General features: G+C 45.6%; 1 protein-coding gene across 2 annotated transcripts in view; it reads right to left on the bottom strand.

The window, feature by feature from the left end:
- Positions 1-12,000: 12,000 nt before the first annotated feature.
- Positions 12,001-25,413, bottom strand: part of LOC119143090 (prolylcarboxypeptidase) — a 34,434-nt gene continuing 21,021 nt past the window's right edge. For both annotated transcript variants that reach the window (XM_037376947.1, XM_037376948.1), the window contains exons 6-9: positions 24,832-25,004; positions 22,080-22,244; positions 19,521-19,708; positions 12,001-15,124 (exon numbers count right to left, since the gene is read on the bottom strand). In XM_037376947.1, coding sequence (XP_037232844.1) covers positions 14,920-15,124; positions 19,521-19,708; positions 22,080-22,244; positions 24,832-25,004 — 731 coding nt within the window. In that variant the 3' untranslated portion in view covers positions 12,001-14,919. The remainder of the gene's footprint in view (positions 15,125-19,520; positions 19,709-22,079; positions 22,245-24,831; positions 25,005-25,413) is intronic.

The following is a 25,413-nucleotide window of genomic DNA, read 5'->3' as shown; positions in this document are numbered from 1 at the left end:
GGCAGCTCGTGGTCCTCCCTGCTGCCTCCCTCCGCTGGCCACCCCACCGCTTCCCTGGCGTCGCTCAGGGTCACCCTTGGCTGCCTGCCCTGTGCCTCTGTGTGCATGTGCGAATTCCCATGCTAAGCAAGGGGCTGCTGTAGCTGGACATTCCCTCAAGATGGGCACACATCGTAACTTGCTGCTGTCACTGCCGCCTTCTTTTTCGTTTTTTTTCCAATGCAAAAACTTGCCTAAGAGCAGTTGTGTAAAGATATAATCCGCTAATTACTTGTAACTGGAATAACCTGGAAGGAGAAAGGCTGGAGGACTAGTAATATGGCATCCTTACCCGTCCTGAGGGCACAGCCAACTTAGGGGGCCCAAAGTTGCCAGCACATTTTCAGGAGCCAGTCCTTTCCCAACCGGGGTTACCCAAGGGTGTCACTGGGCTAAAATCCTGCTCTTCACTCTGACTTTGAGCCTCCCATGACCACGACGGGAGCAGAGAGACCCTGCAATGGCACCAAGGTCCCAGCTCCGGAGCAGCCCTGCGGATGCATCCACAAGCCCACCAGGACACCACGTATGTCACCCTCCCAAGCTCTCAGGGCTGTTTCTCCAGGAGGCACTTATTGACTTGCCTCAACCCAAAACAACAACGTCAGTCATCATTCCTCTTCCCAGCCCATTCCCCCGCCCAGAGTAAGGAAAAGCATCGAATAATCCCCCTCCGTTCGGTGTGTGGTCTGGTTTTCCGTGTCGTCATGCAGACAGTACAGAGACAGGAGGTCAGGCGGGTCATCAGAATGCTAATAAGAAATCTGATTGATGAGCCGGTGCCTCAGGGATGAATGGGATACTTAATTAATGACTTCTGCTCTGTTTAAGAAAAAGTTTCCCTTAACTCCCATCTCTCTTTTTCTTAAAAAAAAAAAAAAAAAAAAAAGAAAAAAAAAAAGAAAAAAGAAAAAAAACCCCTCTATAATCCCAAGTTTTCCAAACAACATAAAGGGAACTTCAAAGACAGACATGGTCAGTTTTTATGTGTTGGGTTGGTTCAGTGATTCTTTCCTTTCTTTGTTTACAAGGGCAGCCAGGCTTGATTCCAAGGCTGAAAAATAAAAGGCCACATTGTTCAACCAGATTCTGGATTTTTACAAGAAATTTCCTCCTTCCCAGTAGGACAATTAACTGCTTCATTTCTGGGTCCACAAGTACCAAACCAGTGCCGGCTCTGTGAAACTCGGCAGCAGTCGGTTCCTGCCAAAATGCAGCTCTGCTTCGGAAACAAGACGTACTATGGAGACGCTATTGTCCCATTAAAAGCTAACCAGTGAGCCAGGACTGGGGTGTTGTGGGTTTTTGGGGTTTTTTTTGCAGGAAAATAAAAGCCTGTCAGCAAAAATACCTGGTAGGCACTTAGGAACATCAGACTGTATTCAGGCCAATTCGAATGGGATTTGAAACCAGCAATTAGCAATGGGAAAACAGCAACAGTTTCAAATGATCTCTTCCGGATTGATTTGGAAGGTTATTTCATGCTAAATGAATAGCAGCAGGAAAGAAGATGAAAAGGGGGGAAAGAAAAAGGGGAAAAAAAAAAAAAAAAAGGAAACCCACACAAATGAATTTTTTAACTCTGAGGTCTTTTTTTAGGAACCAGCTCAGCTGCGGCATTCAGGGCAGAACAAGCTGCTCAGTATCAGTGCCGGGCAGATGGGAGACGGCAGTGAGGCGATGCAGGTGACGGATCGGGCCCCACGTGTTTTCCACCCCAATTCGGTCCCTCCCAGCGGACAGCTCCAGCCCTGCTGTGGGCTCAAACGCCGTGACACGCAGCCAGCCCACGGGCTCAGCAGGTTCACGGGACATCGAGCCCCTTGGTGTACCCAAGCGGGGAAGGAAGCGGCATCCCTCAGCCTCACATGGGCTTCACCAGCCCTTCGCTTGGGTTTAGGGACATCCTAAATGCTAAGCCCATTGCAAGAACATTTCGCTAAGTGGGAGCTGCTCGTGCACTTGATTAAGTGCTCAGTTGATCTGAAACCCATGGGAGGATGAGATGGATCCTGACCGTGCCGGTGCCTATCGCCGGCAGCGATGCCAGGAGCACAGGACCTGCAGACCACCTTTTGCTGGATTGCTGGGGCTGAATTTTGATGCTGATATCCTGTTTTTAATGTCTTCTTGCAGTAAACCTATGTGCATTTGGCATAACCTGCGGATCTGTTCAGCTGTACCTTCAAATAAAAAAGTCAAATCCAAGATTCTGAAGGCACAGAGAGTCTACGTCAGTCTGAAATTCGAGCATGTGAGAAAATGTGACAAATCCAGAAGAAGAAATGGCAGGCGCGGCTTCAACCCGGTCACCAGGTCTACTGGCTATTTGTACTTTTTAAAAAATACGAGCATGAATTTTCTAAGTGAGTAGACATCTGCTTTGGCTAAAGGATTTACTCTCACCAGCCTCACTGGTTAAAATCCCACTTGCTCCAGTGCCACTCATGGGGGATTTAGGAGTCCCTCATTTAGGTATTTTATTACCTAAAAAGCACTGAGCTATTTAAAGTGATGGGACAGTTCAGAGTCACTTTGCACCCTCTGATCTTGACTCCTTGCAGCCATGATGTCCTACTTGATTTTGTCCAAGAGATGAACCGTGCAGAGAGGCAGCAAAGCAGGAACATAAAATGCCTGAATATTCTCATCTGGGACCAGTGTGGTCACCCAGCCATTATTTTAGGGAATTTGAGCAAGTCCTGGTTTATTTTCAGCCCTTCAGCTCTTTCTGCTCAAGGGGTTAATAAACAAACAGGCTTTAAACAAGTTGGGCAAGAGGAGGAGGAGGAAGAGGAGGGCAGAGGTGTGGGAATGGAGCAGGTCTCTGACCCTCCTGGGGACCTCGCTTAGGACACACCAGCTAAAGGAAAGGAAGGAAAAGAAACAAGTGAGAAAAGACCTGCCAAGTGATGCTGCGCAGCCAGGAAAAAAAAAAAAAAAAACCCAAAAAAAACCCCAACCACAAACCAAACAACGTTTACACTCGGAGCTGATTTGCATTTGTATTGGGCACTTGGGGAATACGGATAAAACACTCTTTATTTTTCAGGGGAATTCAGGGAATATCGGCAGCAACATCCGTGCATAAGCACAAAAGAGAAAATAGAAGTATTTTGGTGATCCTGTTCTTAGGCAGCAACAGTGATAACATCAGAATAACACATCTCTCACCCCTTTTTCCTGGGTCTCATCAAGAAAAGCAGCACAGGCACAAAATTACCGTCACGTCTGGCAGTGGGAGAAGCCAAGGAGGGAGGTAGATGGGGGGTGGATGTCCCTAGCAATTTATTGCTAAACTGTGAACAAAAGAAAGGGGCTGGAGCCTGCAACTCACATCAGAGCCCTGCGTACCTCCTGCCATCGATGTCCGCGGCGCTCTGTGGCCCTCCTGCCTGCCAGCTGTGCACTGGCAGCGCAAAAGCAAAACCAAACCCCAAACTGGAAAAGATCACTGGCCAGACACTGGAAAAGGCCACAGAAAGAGGAGTCACTTGTGGCCAGTGAACCAGGTTGTACGGCTGAGCTTCTTAAGCCTCAGGCTGTGGCTGCCCACCACGGGTATAGGGGACACCTGTTGATTCTGGCTTCCCCCAGTTCCCAGCCAGAGATCCCGTCTTCATGTGTTTCCATAGACAGAAGGGTTTGGGTTGGAAGGAACCTTTTGAAGATCACCCAGTTCAAGCCCCCTGCCATGGACAGGGGCATCTTTCTCTAGATAAGGTTGCTCAAAGCGCCATCCAGCCTGTCCTTGAGCACTTCCAGGGATGGGTTATCCATCCAGTCATAGGACTAGCTGTCCCTCCACTGCCCAAATACATTAAATGCCTTCCTGCGGGACCTCTGGGGCTCTCCAGTCTGGTGGCTTTGCAGGTTCAGGGACACCTCTCCTGGGCAGATGGACATCTATCAGCTGCTGGACCTCTGCTTAATTCTGATGTAGTTAAACAGCCATCTGTATTCCACCTGTGCTATGAAAAAGTGGTGAATTGGCCACAGTTGTGACAGATGGAGAAGGAGAGCCACCCTGTGTCTTTTTTTTTCTGATAGGAAACATGAAGATGACTCCCAGGCAGTGCTCCGCTCTGTCTCCACTGGGGAGGTGACAGCCTTCCAGACTCCGCTCTGGCAGCCCCTGATCTAGTAACGGAGTTACAATATTTTTGACAAAGGACCCAGCAAGTCTCATTACCGCCATAAGTGCTTTGCTGGATCATGGACCCAGACAGCTCTGCGGATAGACCCATGTCCACCCCTCACATGCTGGGCACTCCCAGTGGAGTATGAAATGGTCCTGCAGTGCACTGGTCCAGGATATTGCCTACCACCAGGCAGCTCCACATGACCAACTTCTTTTTGCTGCGCAATTTTATGGAGATTTACTCATTTTGCACTTTTAAGGACTAAAGAGAATCACCCATAGCCCAAGTCGATGTGTTGATGCTACTGCTCCTGTAACAACTTCAGTCTGTGGCCAGCGATGCTCCTGGAGGGCTCCATGCAGAGCAGGGCACCCCAGGCACAACAGTCACTTCCCAGTCACTGGTGGTGACCTACATCCCACACACGTGGTGGATCAAATGACGACATGGGTCTACCACCTCAGGTAGTGCCTGAGGCAACAGCCCAGCTCCATTCCTGTGCTACAAGAACAGCTCTGAGGCAAAACCTCTTCTGCTGAAAACCAACATATGCCATTTATCCCCGAGGTAGCGGCCAGAAAGCCTTCTCTGATCCTGTAAATGCCCTCGAGAAACATTTACCCCCACGTTTAAATAAACTATATGCTCCTCTGCATGAGGAAGGGCCAAAACCAGGGAGGTTTTCCTTGTCTGTGCACACCAGATCAAAGCAAGGCTGTAAGTAGCCCTCTGCTCTCATTTTCCAGCTGAGAAACAACTCACAGGTTACTTCAGGCTCGATTCACTTGAGGCTTTGCCCACGTAACTCCTTATTGCAACTTTGCAGCAACCTTTAGACTGTGTAGAGCTTCAGCTGGGTGAGGGAGGGTCACAAAACCCAAAGCAGTGATGTAAAACGGTTTAAAATTGCAGCTGTGGCAATGCTGCCCTGTTGACACTGGCCTCTCCGGGCACCCATGTCGTACACACGGCAGAAGATGTTGCCCTCTACACCCACTCTCATGCCTTTATGTACATCCTTACCATCCAGCAAGTCTCCAATCACAAAAAGAAGTCTCTGCTGCCATTTCTAGATGTTTTGGAGGGTGGTGGGTGGGAGGGGAAGGGAGGGACTGAGATAGCAGAGGTCGAGCCCCTGGCTTACTCTGCTGATCAAATCCCGGGCTGTGGCGTTACCTTCCTTTTCAGCTGACCTAGTTCGAGCGCTGCGACTGCCTATTCCCACGCCACGTCAAAGAGAAGGTTTACATTGTTCGCTGGATATTAATTTAAATTATTCTGGGGTGCTTGGAAACCACCTTCCTCCCCCTCTCCCCCCCCCCTCTTCAGTCTCCATGGGGACTATCGCAGAGGCTGGGAGGTACAAATGAGCAGCCACTGACACACCGATCTTCCTCCCCTTCTGCTGCAAACGGCCCCGAGCAATTTTCACTGTCAAAGGGGACACATTCATATTTTGCTGAATGACTTGCTAGGACAAGATAGACAGATTTTTTTTTTTTTTTTTTTTTTTTTTTTTTTTTACTCCTTAGAGGCTGGTACAATCTCCTACAAATACCATTTCCCATTTGTTCCTTAGGTTCACACGCTTGTGTTGTGGTTCTTTTCTTCACACCAACATCCTGCTGCTTGTTGATGGTATTAATAATACACCCAGCAGGAGGCTGTGCCCCCCGGGGTCTGGGCTGTCTGAATAATTATTGAATGACATTAGGGTTGTTCTGTAAATTACTTTGTGACCCAGGAATTCAGCAGGTTACTGCTATAACTCAGGCTCTCGCACTTGATTGCACTCACCTCCTGCTGCCCCGACATTTATTAGTCTAGTTTGTGTGGCAAGTACTGACTTCATCTGTTGGGTGGAAAGGTGGGAGCCTCCGCTCTCCTCCAGTGTGACCTGGGAGGGCCTGGCCCTTTTTGATGGCCTCGTTCATGGTGATTGAGAATGGAGCACTGTCCTCTGCATGGAAATAACAGCCTCTGCTTCCTCTCCTGTCCTCTCTGGCACATGTTGAGGGGCAGTCGAAGAGCACTGTTTTTAAGGTTGGACACATCAGCAGACTGCAAGGGGGGGGAAGGTGGAAATTCCTTTTTTCCCCATGCATGCTCCACATTTTATGGAGAGGGGGCCGCTGTTCTCCCCTTGGACCAAAGAAATGGGGCTCCAGGTCACCAGAGCCTCCTCAGCTACGAAGCCGAGGGCAGCCAGTGGATCTGTGAGATGCCTGGAGGAACACCAAAAGGTGTTACGTTAAGACAGTGAGAAGTTGTGTTGCTTCCTATGATGCACATGCAGGTGTGGAAGCACAGCCCTGGGTGCTCGGGGAAGCCCAGTGTTGGAAATAGTGACCCACTAGGCCATGCCTGCCATCACTCCCGAAACTCTCCCCCTAGCATCTGCCCAGATGTACGGGACAACTTCGCTGGCATTGCTGAGCAGCCCTGCAGCACCACTCAAGATCTGGGCAGTGATACCACATTATAAGGTTTATCATTCTCCCTGAAGAAAAACAGTCAAGGTCTCTCTGGTCTTATTCTGGTCCAAAGTCCTCCCTCACGAAATGGTGATACAATACCTGTGATAAACCAATGGTGATCCAACGCATAGCTCTCTCGGACTCATGTGACCATATGAGCCATCCTCCAAAACAGGACATCCAAAAAAAGCTGTTTGCAAGGAGGGAGCCCAGGCTGCTCTTCTTCCCCACCCCAGCTATCTGGACAGTGCTCCACTGTTAAACCCGTTCTGCAGTCCCTCGCAGAAATGCCTGGGTTCTGTCTCCGTTGCAGCACAGAGGCTGTGGTGACTGAACGTCACCTCTAAACCGATCTGTGTGGCAGCAGGCATTGCAGCAAGGCACAGCTGAATGCCCTGATGTACCGCAGGGCTCTGAGGGCAGAGCAGCACGGGGCCTCCCTCCCCAGGCAGACCTCAGCTGCAGAATCCATGGCAGAATTGATGTAGGGATGCAGACGACAAGAAGGTAGTTGGGAAAGATAGCCTTTCGATGCTGCATATACTTACGGGAACAAATGCTTTCAAGGCTAGAAAAGAGATAAAGAAGAAACTACGTTGTTCTCAGGTTTCAAATTCTTTGGCCTTTCTTAGCCTTGCAGGTGACACCAAGTGGGAGGGAAGAGCTGATACGCTCAGGGAAGGGTGGCCATTCAGACAGACACGTTGAAGACGACAAGAACTTCATGGAATTCAACAACAGCAAGCACAAAGTCCTTCCCCTTTGGGAAGAAAGGGCTCATAGCAGTGGTGCAGGCTGGGCACTGACAGCCGGGGGAGCAGCTCTGGAGAAGGTCCTGGGTGTCCTGGTGGACATCAAGCTGGGCATGAGCCAGCTGTGTGTCCTGGCAGCAGAGAGCAACCGCCTGCTGGACCGTATGAACAGAAGCAGAGCCGGGACATCCAGGGAACGGATCATCCCCCTCTAGTTGGTGCTTGGTGACCACAAATCAAATTCTGCATCCAGTTTGGGGCCTCCCACTAGAAGACATTAATCAACTGGAGAAAGTTCAGTGGAAGCGCACTGGGATAGTTGGGGCTGCAGCACTTGGCCTGCAAGCAGAGGATGAGGGAGCTGGACTTGTTCAGCCTGGAAAAGGAACAGCTTTGGGGGCACCTAACAGCAGTCTACGGGGTTCAACAAGAAGACAGAGCAGGGTGCTTGGTGTGTGGTGGGAGGAGAAAAACACATGTAAAATGAAACAAGAGGTTCAGACTAGATACAAAACTTTTACACCGTGCAGATTGTTGAGAAAGATGACCAGAGAGGCCGTGCAGGCTCCATCCTTGGAGGTTTTCAGAAGCAAACGAGATACATTGCAGAGCATCCTGGTCAGACCCCATAACTGACCCTACTGTGAGCAGGAGGTTGGACCAGAGAACCCGAGGTCCCTTCAGCCTGAACCATCCTATGATTACTGATGGCACAGCAGCCTGCTGGGGAGAAGCCAAGGCCTCACCTGTACAAATTGCTTTCCCTTCCTTCAGAAAATTCAGTTTGATACAATCCAGAGCTACTTTTTAGGTTGCATACTAAGTCCTTGAATACCATCTCTCTCCACATCAAGAGAACCCAGTGCAAACTCCATGGCTGGGGTAGCCAGACAAGCGTGTAGGATTATCCGTGAAGAGGATACACTGATGGTCAGGTACCTCTTTTCCCTGTGTTACTCTACCGAGCGGTGAGAGGATGCAGCACGTTTCGTTCAAACTGCGAAAGGCAGCAGCTCAATATCCTTTTCCTCCTTATGTGCTGTTCTGAGGATGTTTGGATAACAAATTACAAAATTAAACCCATTTGCCTCTGCTGTAAAGCCAAATCCCTGTGCTACCGTTCCAGAGCCACTATTTGCTTTGTCAAATACTTTGGCAAGGTGGGGAGTTCTACCTATCTTGTGAAATGTGGTGGATAATAGGATTTCCTAATGTGTCCAAGATCTGTGTATCCAGATGGACACAGGGAAATTACAGATTCACAAGCACAGACCTATGAACAGCAGAGGAGCTGAGCAACACCAAGCTGGTACCAGCCAAGGTCCAGCTATGGCTGCATCCCACAGCATCACCCCTCAGTGCTGTCCTCCCTGCCTGAGCATGGCCGTGTTCACCCCTGCTCAGGCATCACCCAGTGGTAACTTGTCAGCAGATTCAAACCTTTCCAAAGGGTTGATGTGGAAAACAAGATCTCTGGAGAGTTCCCCAAAACTGTGAATCCACCTGGGAAGGGCTGTTCACCCAAGACACAAAACCAGACAGGGCCTTGTCATTCCAGGAACTGTGAACAGCTTCCCCGCACACTCAGAAAAGAGAAAGCGTTTCTGTATTTCACGCTGTGGGGAACGTGGTTTTGCAGGAGGGCAAAGGGAGGACCCTCTATTCAGGTAGCAGTCAAAGGGAGCAGAGGGTGCTTGGCCGCCTGCCGGAATTGGCCCCGTATTGGTTACACCCCCAGCTATTTAAAGAAAAACTTGGCCTCTCAAAGCTCTCTGCCTCTCTCCTGTGCCTTTGTATTCTCTAGAAGGTGAAGCGTAAGGGTATAAAAAGCTGCAAACAAGTTCCTACCTCTGGAGACCAGGCATTTACTCTAAGAAAGAAAGACCAATTGCTTCCCAGAGCATTGTCCACCCACATTAGAGAAAGGATTAAGCAGATACATTCAGCTATTCTAACAGATTTTCTTTAAACCTTGAATACGCCTCTCACACTTGGTAAGATAATCACATTAGTTTTGTCATTAAAAGATCCCTTTTATAGAAAGTACCTAAACCGCTTAAACCACCCAGAGAGGTCGCATACATTAGAAAACAACAAGACAAACGGAAGGGATTTGCTATTCCCGGTCTCAGTGTTTCACTGCCCCTACTTTCTAAACTGGGTGATTGAACTAAAAGATTTTGCAAATCACCAGTGGAAGGGAAAGCCCTGAGAGCTGGGCGGCAGCCACCCCTGCCCGCCCCAAGGGGCTCTCACTCCCCATCGAGGAAACGCTCGGATATAGAACTGTGGAAAATACATTTTCCATATGGAGATGCCCACATGTTACACCCGAAGAACCCGGCAGCCAGCTGATTTTCTTGGGCTGAATATCCAGCACTCGATTCAACTGCAAGATAAACAGCAGGTGATGTAGTTTACTACTGCCTTGGAGAGCACAAATACCGGGCACTCCACGCTCAAGGACCACGTTCTCACTCTTCACTGCTGTGGACATTTGCTGTCTCTGCATCGCACCCCTGGACCAGGGGGACCTCGATAGTGGGGCTGCAGAGAGGGTCCCCACCTCAGCAAGGCTCAGAACTGCAATGCAATTAGCTGTTAGCAATATAATTAATGCTATAAAGCAATTTCTTCATTGGGCTTGTATTATTGAAAGGACAACAGAGAAGGAAACTGCCCTAAAGCATGTGGATCAAATAGTTTCAGATTTGCTGATGAAAATTAGTTGGGCTGGGAGGGGGAAAAAAAAAAAAAAGAAAAGCTGACTTGGGGCTTTAACACTTGTGTCTCTGCACGTGGAGGCAGTGCTGTAAAAATCAAGGAATCAAAATAATATAGGAACACAAGTCTATTCATATCAGCAGAATCTACAAGCAATTGTCCAGCATCTTTAAAATGATAACATCAGGATGGGGGTTGTTTTTTTTTAACAAAAGAAAGGGAAATTTGAGAAGCACTTAAGCACTGTGAATTTATCCCAGATATCCTCAGAGCTTTTGCCATTGCTTCACTGCTCAGGTAGCACAAGGTAGGACACATGTTCTGCTAACCTGCACTGCCAAAACAGACCATTTTCATTTTTTACCATGGACAGTCTTAAAGAAGCTGAATTTATAAACTCATTTTTGTAAGACCAAGGCTTTGGTTTAAGAACACACAAAGAGACTAGATTATAAAAAAAATCTAGAGGCTCCAGAAGTAACACCTAGTAATACACTAAACATCAGCACCAGTGACATTATCACGGCAAGTGACAGCCACAGAACTAACTGGATTCAAAAAAACCCTCTCCAATGGATCATTTATTTTTACTCTGTAGGAATAATTTATAACATATGCACACTTTCAACTTCAGAAAGATTTCTATTTTAAGGAGCAGCAGCCTGCTTCAGAAAGATGAGACAAATGTGTTGCTCGCTCAGCTCCGTGAGGACTCATTTTATTATTCCAACAGCACAAATCTGTCCCCATGGTGGTCTTTTAGTGCATTCCTTTCAGCTGGCTATGGCTGTGAGTGCAAGTAGCATCAGGTCCGAGTAGTTTCAGACATAGTAATTTTAACTTAAACTACCATAAACATCTTTCGTTTTTCCTCTAAACACAGTTTCATGAATGCAGTCCCTCAGCTGTAGCACCGGTGTTCTAAACCAACAGGAGAGAGCAAAAAATGTAGGCTTGGAGTACAGAGTCCCCTGTGCTTTTTCAACCCCACGTTTACAGGTTTCACAGCATTCTTCTGACCATCAGAAAGAGACAATGAATCCACCACTAGTCCTGGAAGGTATCTGAGTGTCTATGTGCAAAGTCTTCAACATACAGAAAGCTCTTTAGGTCTTTCACATCTCAGAGTTAGATGAGCAGAGGTAGGAAAAAAAATTATCCCTTTGAAGCATACTGACATTTGCCTGCAACTTAGTGCACTGACAGTATGGGAGACAGAACTTGATTCTCACTTTGCATGCAATTTTTCTGCAATTTAGAAACTGGGTTCCAGGTTCCTGGAGGGTTTTTCCTTTCTATAGTCTCCTTTGAAGATCAAATACCACAAAGTTAAAATTACCTACAATCAAGTTGCAGAAGCTATTTAGCTCCCTCCCAGCACTCTGCAGCCTTAGCCCTGCCTGATTAATAGTTTTGGGCTACACAGCCCAAACCTTGTCAAAACCTTGACTCGGCAGGTCAGGGAGTGTTACAGATCCATCCACACAACCTTCATCACTCACATGTAGGAAGCGTGTGTTTGCTTGGGACTGGAATAAGCTTTCAAAAATCAAAATGGATTTTTTTTCCCAGTATAGCCAACCTGACAGCATTCAACATGGTCACCTATGGAGAACAAGCTCATACCACTGCTCCTCACCACACAGCTAAACCTCCGGAATGAGAAACTACCGAATGAGTGCAGAGGCTCACCATCTGACATCGTGACTGCTGTGTGTGTAACTAAAGTTAATCCTCAACTAGTTTTTCTCCTACTCCAGAGTCAATCAGAAACAAGACATTTACAGAACTCCAAATCTGGCAAGGGATAAAAATCCATGTCCTTGCAAAACAAAAACAAAAAAAATCCAGCTCCAGAAACTCATGTTTCATTATTTCAATGCACTTTTATTGATAGAAATAGCAGTTGCACCAGTAAAAATTCATGCTTTGGGGAAATCATTCATTCTTTTTCCTTCTGCATTCCCCAATGAGTAGGAAACATACACTTTTAAATTCCCGTCATTTATGACGCATGCCAAGGACCACGCATACGCCAGAGATGAAGTATAGTCCATCATCATATGCCTGGAAAGAGAAATCAACCATTTCCCATGGCCTATTCTGTTCTCACCTGCATGAAACAAGCAGGAGAGCCACCATTTAGATGAGGTAGCCAAACACCACAGACAGTTTCTCGGTAGCAGACAGACGTGTACATAGATTTTAAGCTGAATTCTGAATTTTTAAGATATGTAAGACCTAAGGTTTCAACTAAATTTGATGGGAAAAGTAACAAGGAAAAACAATTAAAAATAACAGAAAACCAGTCACCTAATTCATAAGTCAAGCATTAAGAACTTGATACAAAATGCACTTCAGTTAGTCTCACAGACAGAAACAAACGGAATAGTAAGATTAAAAACCAAATAAATAAAAAAACCACAAACAAAATCACACTGAGCAATTTTGTTTTAAATGCATTCTCAAAACTTAAAATTGCATGGTTTTAAGGTTTATTAAAGGCATTTTTTTCTGATTATGAAAGGATTGAAGAGAGGAATGAAAGTTTAAGTCACTTACGCAGATTGAAGCTAACAAGTTTTTTTCTAAACAACAAAGAAGCTATTTCCTGAGACAGTAGGTTCACTAGCAGGGGGAGAGAGAGGAACAACCTGATTAACAATATACAGTAGCTGTTAATTTGGATGGTTCACAGCCCAGTGCAGGAATGTCCCCACGTCCTCACACAACGTGGAAATGTTTCTCCCAGAATCTGCACTAGGAATAGCATTCTGAGCAATCAGTGGGAGCAACTGGAACAGCCTCTTGCTTAGTTAAACCACTTGTGATCCACAAATCTGTATTTACTCCTGTAGATCCCATTCCTTGCCTTGCAGCAAACCCAGACATTACCATACATTGATTAACACATCAAGAAGATACAACAGTATTTCTAAAAACTTGACTGTAACCCAGCTGATTAAGAAAACAATAACTATTTTGTTTCAAAAAAAAAATCAAGCCCACCATGTTATAATAAAGTACACAAGTGAGAGACTAGAGTTTATTTACAGCAGAGAACCAAAAATTGGAACTATCGGATTACCAACAGCTTTCAGTCAACAGGTTTCAGGCAAATTCTACATAGCTCTTCCTTTTCCCCATGGTTCTTCGAGTCTTGTTCTTTACAGTCTCTTAGATAATTACCTTGCTCAAGAGTATGAAAGGTTCAGATTGCAGAGTCTGAACATAAATGCCGTGTTTAACACAAGGGAATGACAGGAACTCCATTGGAAAGAAGATGCAGAGTGTTTTAAAAGATAAAATTTCAGTTTTGGGTTTGCTTTGTTCCCAGAGGATGGGAGGAGACTGGAAACAGAAAAGGCCACCTGGTGTCTTAGGAAAATACTCAACTATCAAGCACATCAAAGCTGAGAAAAACTTTTCAACAGAACTGGAGTTTTAAGAGTCTGGGGACAAGAAGCCTTAACCAAGTCTTTCTGAAACAGAGTTTTCCTTTAAATTGCAAAGAATCCTTTCTGAAGAAGGGCTTCAGTGTGAATGAAGCCAAAGCTGGAAAATGAGGGGACTGCCCCAGCCATTTATTAATGTCAGATATGCTGTCTCATGAATCAGGGCAGTTTGTCTGTTTTGGAAGCCTTACAGAAAGCCCAGTGCACCTGGCTTGTTGAGCTCAGCATCAGTCTGTAGGCTGATCCAAGAGGATAGCTGCATTCTGTGTTTTGAATAGTTTGTCCCGCAAACAATTTTTTTTTTAAAAGGCTTTTATTGAAAAGCCATCAGCAAACAGATCATGCAGAATTCGAACAATACACAGGATGGGGGGGGGGAACTCACACAAGGCACAGCCCTGATTATTTGTCACTTCATAAGATCTAGCCAGCACAAGTGTCACATTTGCTCTTCAAGAGAACAGCTTTGAAAGCTTCCCGATTTGAAAGAGCTAAGTGTTTGTGGGGCATACACACACACATAAAATACCCAGCGTTTTCTTTGGCAACTATCATCCCAGCAGCAGATCTCAGAATCAGGACAAACGGCAAAGAAGAAATGAAACCCTGAGGCAGACTGCGCATGCTCAGCCAGTTATCAACACAGCGAGTCTGGGCCCAGCCCTGACCATTCAACACAGTGCAGAATGGAAAAGCCACCTGACGCAGCTTTGATTAATAAACTGCCAGAAAACTAAGAAAAATATTTACTTCTTTTCCAGCATTGATTCCAAAGGGTAAGGGCTGTTCAGTTTCTGTACAAATGGCACAGCCAGTTTCCCCATGCCCTCCCTACTTTCTATCAAATATCACAGTAAGATGTGATTTCTGTTCCCCCATTATCTCCATGCCCCTGACATGGCAGTTTACACCAGCCGAGGATGTCTGAAATTCAATCCCGCTGAAGGCAGCGGGAGTTTCATCATCAACAGCACTGCCATTTAATCCACTGTATATACCAGCAGTCAGGGCAATCACTTAGCACAGCAAGGAAGGCATCAAGCCTAGAACAGGGAGTCTTTATGGTATAGTACAGCATTTGAGAAGAGCAAAAGAGGAAAGAAAGCCAGAGCAGGCAGCTCAATCCACACACTTTGACTAAAGTTTATTATCTGAGAACCCTCTCCATCCATCTGCTGCCTCCTTTTCTCACAGGCACAAGCAACAGTTAGCATTGCAACACAGGTGAGGAAACAGGAGTGAAATGTTCAAATTACCATGTGATAAGGCCTGGCCCTACTCCCAGCAAAGCGAGTGGAGATATACGGGCCACAGCTGGTGCAGTACCACTTCAGTGGCTGTACCTGGCCTTTTCAATCCACTGCTTCATGTAGCAGATTTCCAAGGCTCGAGCTTGCTGCACAGATTTGGGGTCCAAAGGGTTGCGGCTGCGTAGGTCCAGGTGATGGGCTCCATCTGGTATGACAATTGCCACAAGGGAATCTGTGATGTTCTGGGTCACCCCACCTGCAGACCAGGGGTCCAGGCCACCGTTGCTGTAAGGAAAGAATACCTCATTAGGGTACACCTGCACAGCAGTCAGCAGTGGCGGGGCAGCTCACATCAACGTAGCCATGCTCACTTGCAGCTAGCTTTGCACAGGTACCAACAGAAACAGGCCTCAGCCCTGGCTCAATGGCTTGTGCCCACCCCTGTTAAGAGCAGCCCTCTTGACAGAGGTATGGAGCTACTAGCAGCTTAAACAAGGCTATGCTTCTGTCATTAATGATCTGCCAACTCAGATGATAACCTATAGTAGTGCCACAGCCTCTGGAACTAGATCTGCTACCACTTGTCACTGCCATAAGAGGGTCAGGTTGCCCTGTACCAAGACACGTCCAAATTCCCAAATCAAGGCACTTTGCTTTCCTTCTTCAGTCTGCCATAAACTAGTAACCAAGTAGACCCTTTAGAGTTTAATTTTCAGGAAGTTCTACCTTTTGCTGTCTCTGCTGGGTGCCAACCTGGTTTTGCAAAGAAATTCTTGGACCTTCTGTTAGTCCCTTTATTTCTAGCAACAGCAATATTAAAATAAAGCTTTTATCCCTCAAGAAACTCTAAAATGACTCTTCCTCTGTGACAGAATAATTTCATGCATTTCCCGGCGCCCCCCCCCCCCCCCCCCCTTATCCCAAAATCACTGAAAGGATTCCTTGTGCTATAGATCTGGCTCCAGATAATGCCTGGTCTATGGAGCATGCCAATGGCTGAGCTGGGGTGAGAGTTTTGCATCTCTCCAGAGCTGGGAATGAACTGACCCCATAATCTCTACTACATCTTATTTTCTTTACCGCAGTGTTCTTCCCACATGTGATCCATCTTTTTGCACAAAGAAATCAACATCTGTATACTTTTGGAACTATGCAAATCTAGATCTGTTCCTCACTTAAAACACTGGACCTGCCCACAAAAGGAAACGCTAGAGTATGTGAGTGTAAACTTCTAGGAGGATCTAAGAAATTAAAACATCCTTGGACATTAACAGCTATGCAGCTAGAAAAACACCACTGTGGCAGCACCAGAAAATACCAGAAAGAAATAATGAGTAAATATGAGTTTTGTAGAAATAACTAAGAGTAAAAACCTGATGGGGTCTGAACTGATACTTTGTTTCTCCATTAAAAAAAAAACCAACCACCAAACAAGCAGTATGAATCTCTGGTTTTTTACTTTCTGTGATTCTAAAGATGACTTAGGAGAAGAGAAACATTGTGTATCTGTAAAACAAAAAGCATACAGAGCTGCCCAACATGCAAAAAGCACTGGATTTAAAAGGTCACCTGAATCAGCAGAGCACCTTGGCAACAGAGGGATGAGTTGCTGAGAGACCCAAGATGTACATGAACTTGGATCTTTTTGGTCCCAGTCATGTGGAAGCTAAGCATGCCACAAGAAAACAACACACACTGGCTTTTTTGGGAGCTTCTGGCTGCGTCCTCTGTGCTCCTGCCAAATGATGGCACCAGAGGCAGTGACGCAGTCTGGGAAGTGACACTTGCTGAAAGGAGAAGGGGGGGGATCGAGAGCTCATCACAAAATAATTTTAAGTTTTCATAGTTTTAGAGAATCAGGTAAACCAGTACCAATGGCATGGATTCTTTACGTGTTAAAGCTAAGTGCGCATGTAAGTACTCAGTTGCCCATCTTGCAGGACAGAAGTTTCCCCAATGTAAACAGAAGTAAAAGAAAAGAAAGAATAAAGAAGTCTGTCATTCCTTTCTAGCAGTAGCCAGGCAAATAAGGCTTCAGAAAAAAAAAAGCAAAATATCAGCATGCTGGTCCTGTTTTCAATCCATCGTATTTCCTTGACAGCATAAATAAGGTCCTGCCTATCCCACAGCAAACAGTTCCCTTTCCTATCATCTCTTCAGAGCCTACTCAGCCCTCTAGTCCTTCTCAGAACAAGTTTTACACAATCTTAGCAGCACAGTCTGTACATCCTTTAATAGGCCCACTCTTCACAGTTGCTGAAACAAAATAAGTTTCCTTTTATTAACTTTTATCTCTCACCTTTTCTCTTCAGCCAGGCATTTTTCTGCCATCTCTTCTTTTCCTCCATTCTCCTTTATGCTAACAATCCCTGCTTCTGCACATAGATCCAGTATCTCAAAACAGAGCCTACACTTTCTGCCTCTTCCCTGCCAGAGCAGAACTGGATAGGTGGGTGCCCTAAGTTAGAAGCATACAACCTAGGTGTGATCCATCCAGATTAAAAAAATACAAATTTTTAGACTGCACATCAAATTGCATACTGTCTGAAATAACCTGGGCTGATTTTGACTATCGTAGTATGTTGGTGACAAGACACTACCAGCTGCTACAAGCTCTCTGCCACCCCATGCATGAACAGTGTTAAATGCCATTTCCACCACCGTGCAACACTTCTACACCAAGTACACAGCATGTTCCAGCAAGAGTATCAGGAGTGGAAACTGCTGCAAGAGAATGGGCAAACAGGGTTCTGAAAACCCCATTTTCCTCAAACTATTTTTTTAATAAAGATGCGCTGCTCAGGACAGGCAAGCAGTATCTGCCTACAGCCTAAGTACCCACTCACACACTACGTACCTCCAAGAAGGTACCAAAGTAGCAATGGAGATTCTTGTGTTGATACCATGCGATACATACAACAGTGTGAATCTGCAGAGTGATGCGCTGTTCATAGAGGGAGAAGCAGCCACACCAGTTTAAGCATCGTGGCCAAATCCCACTGCGGCTGGATAAATCCACCCTACAGTGGTCCTTTTCAGATTGAGTATTTTTCCCTTCTTGTGCTACACTGTTGTGCAAGTTGCCTGACACTTGAAACACAGTCCTTTTCACCCCACAGGGAGCCACATCCCCTGGTAAACATAGGGATATTTTTTGTAAAGTACTCCACAGTGCTCAGGGATAAAAGGCTCTTATATAAAATGTACAGTGTTGACAATGTATTTGTTTGAAGAGAAACAACCCAGCTTGAGATCCAGAGCTTTGTGTGTACAGCACTTCTTCATTCATTTGGTTGCTTTCAAGCTTTTCTCATTTCAAGCTCCTTCAGCTGGCATAAATTCTTAAAACACTTTAGATTTGTTTGCTTGTCTATCGCTTACAAAGTAGATTTCTACTGTACAGAGCTGTGAAGCCTTGGAAATGAGCAACACTGCAGCAGAAATTAAGTTAAACCAACAATTTTTTTTTTTTATTAAAAAGTTTTCCAAAAAAGGATGGAATTTCTCACTAGACTAGATACCCTGCTGGGACAGAAACAGCAAGAGGCAAACAAGAGGGAGGCAACAGGCCTTTGGAGCCAAACAGACCAACGTTAACAGCTGAAATCTGGAGAATAATCCCCAATTCAAGTGATGGCTTCCTATTTTTAAAATACACACCTATTCACCAAGTCTAACAGACTAATTCAGAGTTGTGTTTTTGTTTAAAAAGTGGTAGGGCTTGCTTTTTTTTTGTTTTTTTGAAGTCCCTCACACAATTTTAACCAGAGCACAGAGGAACATATATCCAGGAGCTGCCTAGAGTGCGCAATCAGTACAAGTCAGAACTCCTGAAGCACAGGCTTCAATGGGTTTATTAAATGCCTCCCTACCACATCAAAACTTTATGATCAGCCAGTACTTAACTGCTCAAAACTTTCTATCGCCACACTGCAAAATTACAGCTACACAAACTTCCCTTTAAAGAAAGCAGAGTTTAACCTAAAAAATAAGTGAAGGCTGAGTAGAGAGCAAGCAGCATGCACTAGTTTTTACACTAGACTGAAACATTTCTTTCACCTTTAGTCCACATACAAAGATGTTTCAGACAAACTTCTGTTGTATTACCAGTACACCTTGCTAGAACAGAAACATCTATTTGTATTTGGAACTTAAGCAAGTTTGTTGAAACTTGTCTAATTGCCAATAATAGGAAAACTCCAAGTTATTTCCCTCTTTTCTGCAAAGGGAAAAATGAAGGTCACTCCAGCCCTTCTACAAGGCTATCACTCAGAGCAATAATTTTTGTGACCAAGATCCTGTGTTATAGCTAGAGCTTGTTTAGGCTTTCTTTTACATGGAAGAGACAGTGCTTTGGCTTCATAAAAGCTAGACTGATTTACCAGCATGAGAAACTTTGACTTTGGCCACAAGATAAGGAATCCACGTGGGAAGATTACGTTTGGCAGAATCCCAAACCAGATTCTTCTGTTAAGAGTCACACAGGCAGCAACGGAACAGTTGACTTCTTTGGCCACTGCAGATTGACCATTTTACTCTAAAGAGCAACACAAAGCAAGCCAACCATTTAATCAGTTGAAGTGCTGGAGACAGACCTGTTAGATACTTATAAGACAGGCTCTCTGCACTGACAACCTAAACTGGTAGAAGATTCCACTCTATAAGATGAAATAAGGCTCACCTGAAAACGATATTGCTGTATGAACTGATGTTTTTCCCTCCATACATAGAAAGAATCCAAGAGGGGCGTGGCCTCACCCCCCAGAACCTGTAACACTGGTCTGAAAATGCATCAAAGTCCCATTTCTGAGGCTCAAACATGTCATTGACACCATCTGTGCACATGGGCATCACCATCTCAGTGCAAGCCTGAAAAAGAGCAGGGTAAACAAGATGTATTCCGAGGAGACTGTCCAATAGCTGTTAGTGCAGTATTTAAATAAAAAAGGTCAAACACCAGTTGATAAGTAATTACTGTCAAAACATCATAGAAACGTTTACTTTGGAAAAGACCTTCAAGATCATCGAGCCCAACCATTAACCTAACACTGCCAAGCCCACCACTGAACCATGTCCCTAAGCACCACATCTGCACAGCTTTTAAATACCTCCAGGGATGGGGGCTCAACCGCTTCCCTGGGCAGCCTGTTCCAATGCTTGATCACCCGTTTGGCGAATACCATTTTTCCTAATCTCCAATCTAAACCTCCCCTGGTAAAACTTGAAGCTGTTTCCTCCTGTCCTGTCGCTTCTTACTCAGGAGAAGACAGACAGCCACCTCACTGCAGCCTCCTGCCAGGCAGCTGTAGAGAGCGATAAGGTCCCCCCTGAGCCTCCTTTTCTCTGGGTTAAACGCCCCCAGTTCCATCAGCTGCCCCCCCCGAGCTGTGCCGCAGCCCCTTCCCCAGCCCCTGCCCGGCTCTGGACACGCTCCAGCCCCTCCGGGTCTGCCTGGGGGTGAGGGGCCCAACGCTGAGCCCAGGGCTCGAGGGGCGGCCGCACCAGGGCCCGGCACAGGGGGACGGGCACTGCCTGGCCCTGCTGGCCACGCTGCTGCTGACACCGGCCAGGGCGCTGCTGGCCGCCGTGGCCACCTGGGCACACTGGGGGCTCATGCCCAGCCGGCTGCCGACCAGCCCCCCCAGGCCCTTCCCCGCCGGGCAGTTCCCAGCCCCCTGCCCCCAGCCCGCAGCGCTGTGGGGGGCTGGTGTGACCCACGGGCAGGGCCCGGCACTCAGCCCTGTTGGGCCTCATACAACTGGCCTCGGCCCCTCGGCCCGGCCTGCCCAGACCCCCTGCAGAGCCCCCTGCCCCCCAGCAGGTCACACTGCCCCCAGCTCGTCTCCTCTGCAAACCCACTGCGGGTGTGCTCCAGCCCCTCGTCCAGGTCATCGATGAAGATACTGAACAGAACTGGCCCCAGTACTGAGCCCTGGGGGACCCCACTGGCGACTGGCTGCAAACTGGATTTCTCTCCGTTCACCTTCACTCTTTAGGCCCAGCCATCCAGCCAGTTTTCTACCCAGCCAACAGTACACCCACCCAGGCCATGAGCAGCCAATTTCTCCAGGAGAATGTGGTGGGAAACAGTGTCTAAGACTTTACTAAAGCTCAGGTAAATAACATCCACAGCCTTTCCCTCATTTACTAAGCAGGTCACCTTGCCATAGGAGATTCAGGTTAGTCAAGCAGGACCTGCCTTTCATAAATCCACACCTACTGGTCCCGACTGCCTGGTTGTCCTGTACGTGCTGTATGACAGCACTGAGGTCAGACTGGCAGGCCTGTAGTTCCCCAGATCCTCCTTATGGCCCTTCTCATCGACACCAAGGAAAAGTTTCACCTTTCACAGGAACTATACTCTGACACCTTAGTGACACTAGCTAAAAAAGAAAAATTATATCCTGGAAGCAACACAGCCCTCACCATGCCAACTAACCTAACTCACAGTCTGTTCCTCCTTGCCCCCTTCCCCACGTACCCTCAGAAGCAGGCAGAGAACAAGCTGCAGAGTGGATATGTTGTTTTGATGAGCCCAGTTGCCATATTCTTTGTTACCCATATGGTGTTTCCCTCCCTGTCACAGAGGACAACTTATAAAGCCCACACATCTAGGGCTGTGCAGAAAAAATACATAGGAGGCAGTAGTCAACAGCACACAGTTACTACCTGAACATTAAATCCTTAACACCTTGCTTCTGGAAGCAGCTGCCCTGCTCCTCAGAAGAGAGACTGTATGGAAGCGTTGCACGTGCTTAGTAAATGGGATGGGGAGTGCAGAATGCCCTGGACCACTTACCACAGGGATGTGTAGTTTTGTTACCTACTTAATGGGAAAGGCTGGGTCTCGGCAAGCTACAGGATAAACAGTTTTAGCTAAAAGAAATCAGTACCAACATCAGTATCCTGACATATTTGCATGCACAAATTGGGGTGGATGCCTGGGATGAGGAAGGAAATTAGAAGACCAGGATGCTGCTGCACATCATTTACCAGTCTATATAAACAGCTGAAACTCAACAATTACCTAGATAATGAAGACTGAACCTAAACCTGAGAAAGTTGCTTCTCTTCTGCCTTGCCCTCCCCACTACAATCATACTTGCTTCATGATTACATTTGTCATCCATACATCAGTTACATCTGACAATATATTGACAGCTAAATTACTTGACAATTCTCACCACCTCTAGCTCAAAAATCTCATCAAGCTGCAATTTATAAAGAATAGAGTGCACACCTGATAGTACCAACCCAACTGGCCCAGATTCTTTGTTGCAGTCTCAGACATGTCTAAGCATGAGGCTTCTCCTGAGTAATTGTAGTATAGATTTACTGCCTGGAAAACATTCTGCAGCAACAGTTTGTCAGAGAGAGTGGGATCCTTCAAGAACTTGCAGACTTCCTGCAACACAGAAAGAAGAGTCTAAATCTATAAGAAATAAAGATTAATGTTACACTTGATAGGATATACATTTCTTCTCAAGTTACCCAATTCTCAAATTAGTCAGACCACTTCCAGAAAGCATCTTTCTATGCAATGATATGCCCTGAGCATTATCATAAAAAGCCATATTCATCATAGTAGCATGCACTATGTAAATGGAACCTGAAACTTTACATTTCCTCATTAAAAAAAACTTTAAAAATTAGTACAACCTTAATATTTCATTCACCAAGCTTTTCAGTCCATTCCACATGCAATAAAATAGATGATACTTAAAGAATATTTAGCTTTTCTGTAATGAAAGGTAACACATGCAAATATATATATATATATATATAACAAAGAAGCTCCAGGTACAGGTTGGAGTTCCCTGCAGTTTGCTGTAGTACAAATGGAAAAATCCATGTAAGGAAAGCTCTAATATTTCAAATTTCTTTTATACAGTAGTACTGCATTGCAAAATTCTTACTACTTTGTGTTCAGAAAATGAGGTGGTAGAACAAGGCACTGTTTCACCTGTGAAAAATTAAGAGCAATCTCAGGTAAAGTTTAATTCAAAACCTTAACTGAGGATACAAGTAGTGGAAAAAACAAGACCAACCAAAACCAGAAAAACTACTGCCCCAGGAAGTTTTTTAATGTTAAAACATTAAAAAAAACAAATGTGAAAATATTCTCTTTGACAAGGCTTTCTCCTTACCCCTGCTCCCATGGAGTTAGGACTAATACAAGAACGGTGAAGGGCAAAAAGCTGTGAATCTGAGCTCCCAGCCAACTGGAAGAACCCAGTTTCTTTCTGCAGGGAGCAAAGGATGCACTACAACTCCAGTACTGCTCCAAGGACAGCAGCACAGGCACAGCTCAAGGCCAATGCTAACCATGCATCTTCCAAGAGTCATAGAATGGTTTGGGTTTGAAGAGACCTTAAAGATCATTTAGTTCCAACCCCCTACCATGGGCAGGGAACACCTGATCAAAAGTCCCATCCAACCTGTCCCTGAATGCTTCCAGGGATGGGGCATCCACAGCTGCTCTGGGCAACCTGTTCCAGCACCTCACCACTCTCACAGTAAAGAATTTCTTCCCAGTATCTAATGTAAATCTACCCTACTTCAGTTTAAAGCCACTCCCCACTGTCCTATCGCTACAGGCCCTTGTAAAAAGCCCCTCTCCAGCTTCCTTTTAGGAACTGCAGGCTGTTACAAGGTCTCCCTGGAGCTTCTCCTCTCCAGGCTGAACAACCCTGTCTCAGAAGTGGACTTACTATCCTTCCCTCCCCTGTATAATCTTTTCCCTTGTTTTCATTATGGAAGCTAGGAAACTGATCCCTCCCTTGTTCCCTATAGACAACATCAGAGCCCAGCTTCCACATTTTGTCATTCCAAATAGGTTTTATGGTCTGGCTAGCTCAGCCATCAGTTCTTAACTCCACAATTAGAGGTTGCACAGCAGAGGGCTACAGCCCTGTATCTGAAGCTCAGATCATGTAGTAAGACAGAAAACAGTATTTCAGAGATAGTACTGGCAGCCGGCAAAAGAAAACAGGTTAAACATGCATATATATCCAGATACCCAAACACACTTTTTCTCCCCTTTCCCAGCCTCAGAGTCAGATTAGAGCTTCTGTTTCAGAACTAAGTATCTGAGGAGCTTAACTCCCATTTCATACATTAATTAGCACTGTCCAGTCGAGCAGCAGCCTCTTCCATTTTAGTTTACACTTCAGTCAGAGATAGCGTGGACACAGGTGAAGGTGAGCACATTTCTTAGGTTGTGTCAGATTGATAAGAAAGCAGAAATATTTTTCAAGGTGTTCATACTGCCCTTTGCAGCCACCCACACAGGACAGGTGAATGTCCCTCCCTACCTCCATCAGACAGCTAGCTCTACACAAGGAAAAAAAATTTTATCTACTAGCCAAAAATACTAGTGTCTTATCTGCCTCACCTTCCATATACAGTAACCCAAAGCCACGTAGGGAAATTCAGCCGGAGTCTTAAAAGACCAAAAACACTCCAAGAAAACAGAAATCTTGGAGAAAGCAATGCCAATAAATAGAACTGCACAAAGGAAGGTTTGCAAGTGTGAAGAAGTGGTTCTGCTTTGAGAAGTGACCCTGCAAGGAATACATTTGTGGGGATCTGCATTTCCTTTGTCACTACATTTCCCACATCAAAAAGGACATTGGCTCAAAACTTTCTCTTCAATTGCAAGCACTGTCAGCTAAGCCTGGCATCAGAAGTTTTAAGGGCATGTGCTTTTTCTGCAGCATTTCTGCTCCTCGAGAACAACCCGAGGACAGCTGAGGTTTTTCAGTCATTCCTGGCACTCTTCTTCTGCTGGGCTCTTGATGCAACCTATTAGCCCCACAAATGGCAGTTAGGCAACAAACCAGTCAATGCACAAGAAGATATTGCCCTGGTTCTCTTTTTTTCAGCCATATGGGCTCTACAGAGACAAAAATAAAGGAAAAGGTACAAGGCTAGGAGAGAAGTGAATTGGTTAAGCCAAATGATCAACTCTACAAGACAATGATTCTCGTTACCTGTATAGGCCAAGCTGGCAGAGGCTGCAGGAAGTCAGCTTTATAGGGATAGTTCACCATAGCCAAGTTTACCCATGTTTCACTCAGCCAATTTTTCAACATAGCAGCATCCTGAAGATTTTTTAATGGGCTGCACAAATGAAATGTGTTGGAAAGCCACTGTAAACCTGCATCTTTAATAAAAAAAATTAAACAAAATAATATTTAGACTATTGTACCATTAACACGTAGGTCAGCTGCGCTGCTGCTAAAAAAAATCTTCACTTAGCATAACTAATCTGGTGAAATTCCACATACAGGCATTTTAGTCAGCACCTCTAAGTGGAGGGAAATGCAATCTGCTACTTCAGCATATGGGTATGTCACAATTAAGGTAACATTATTCTTATCAGAAAGATGCCAAACATCTTGTAAATCTGTCTGGTTTTTTAGATAAACATCAGGGCAAGCTTCTTCCAATGAGAGGAAAACTTCAAACCAGATACTGCACAGTACAAGGACTATTAATAGATAGTTCTCTTGGTACTCTCCTGGCCTTTATTTTATCTGGTCTAGAACTCATCCAATTCAGCTTCCTTGATT

This window comes from Falco rusticolus, chromosome 2, assembly GCF_015220075.1.
Source record: "Falco rusticolus isolate bFalRus1 chromosome 2, bFalRus1.pri, whole genome shotgun sequence".
Lineage (NCBI taxonomy): Eukaryota > Metazoa > Chordata > Aves > Falconiformes > Falconidae > Falco > Falco rusticolus.
This window is presented reverse-complemented; position numbering and strand designations above follow the sequence as displayed.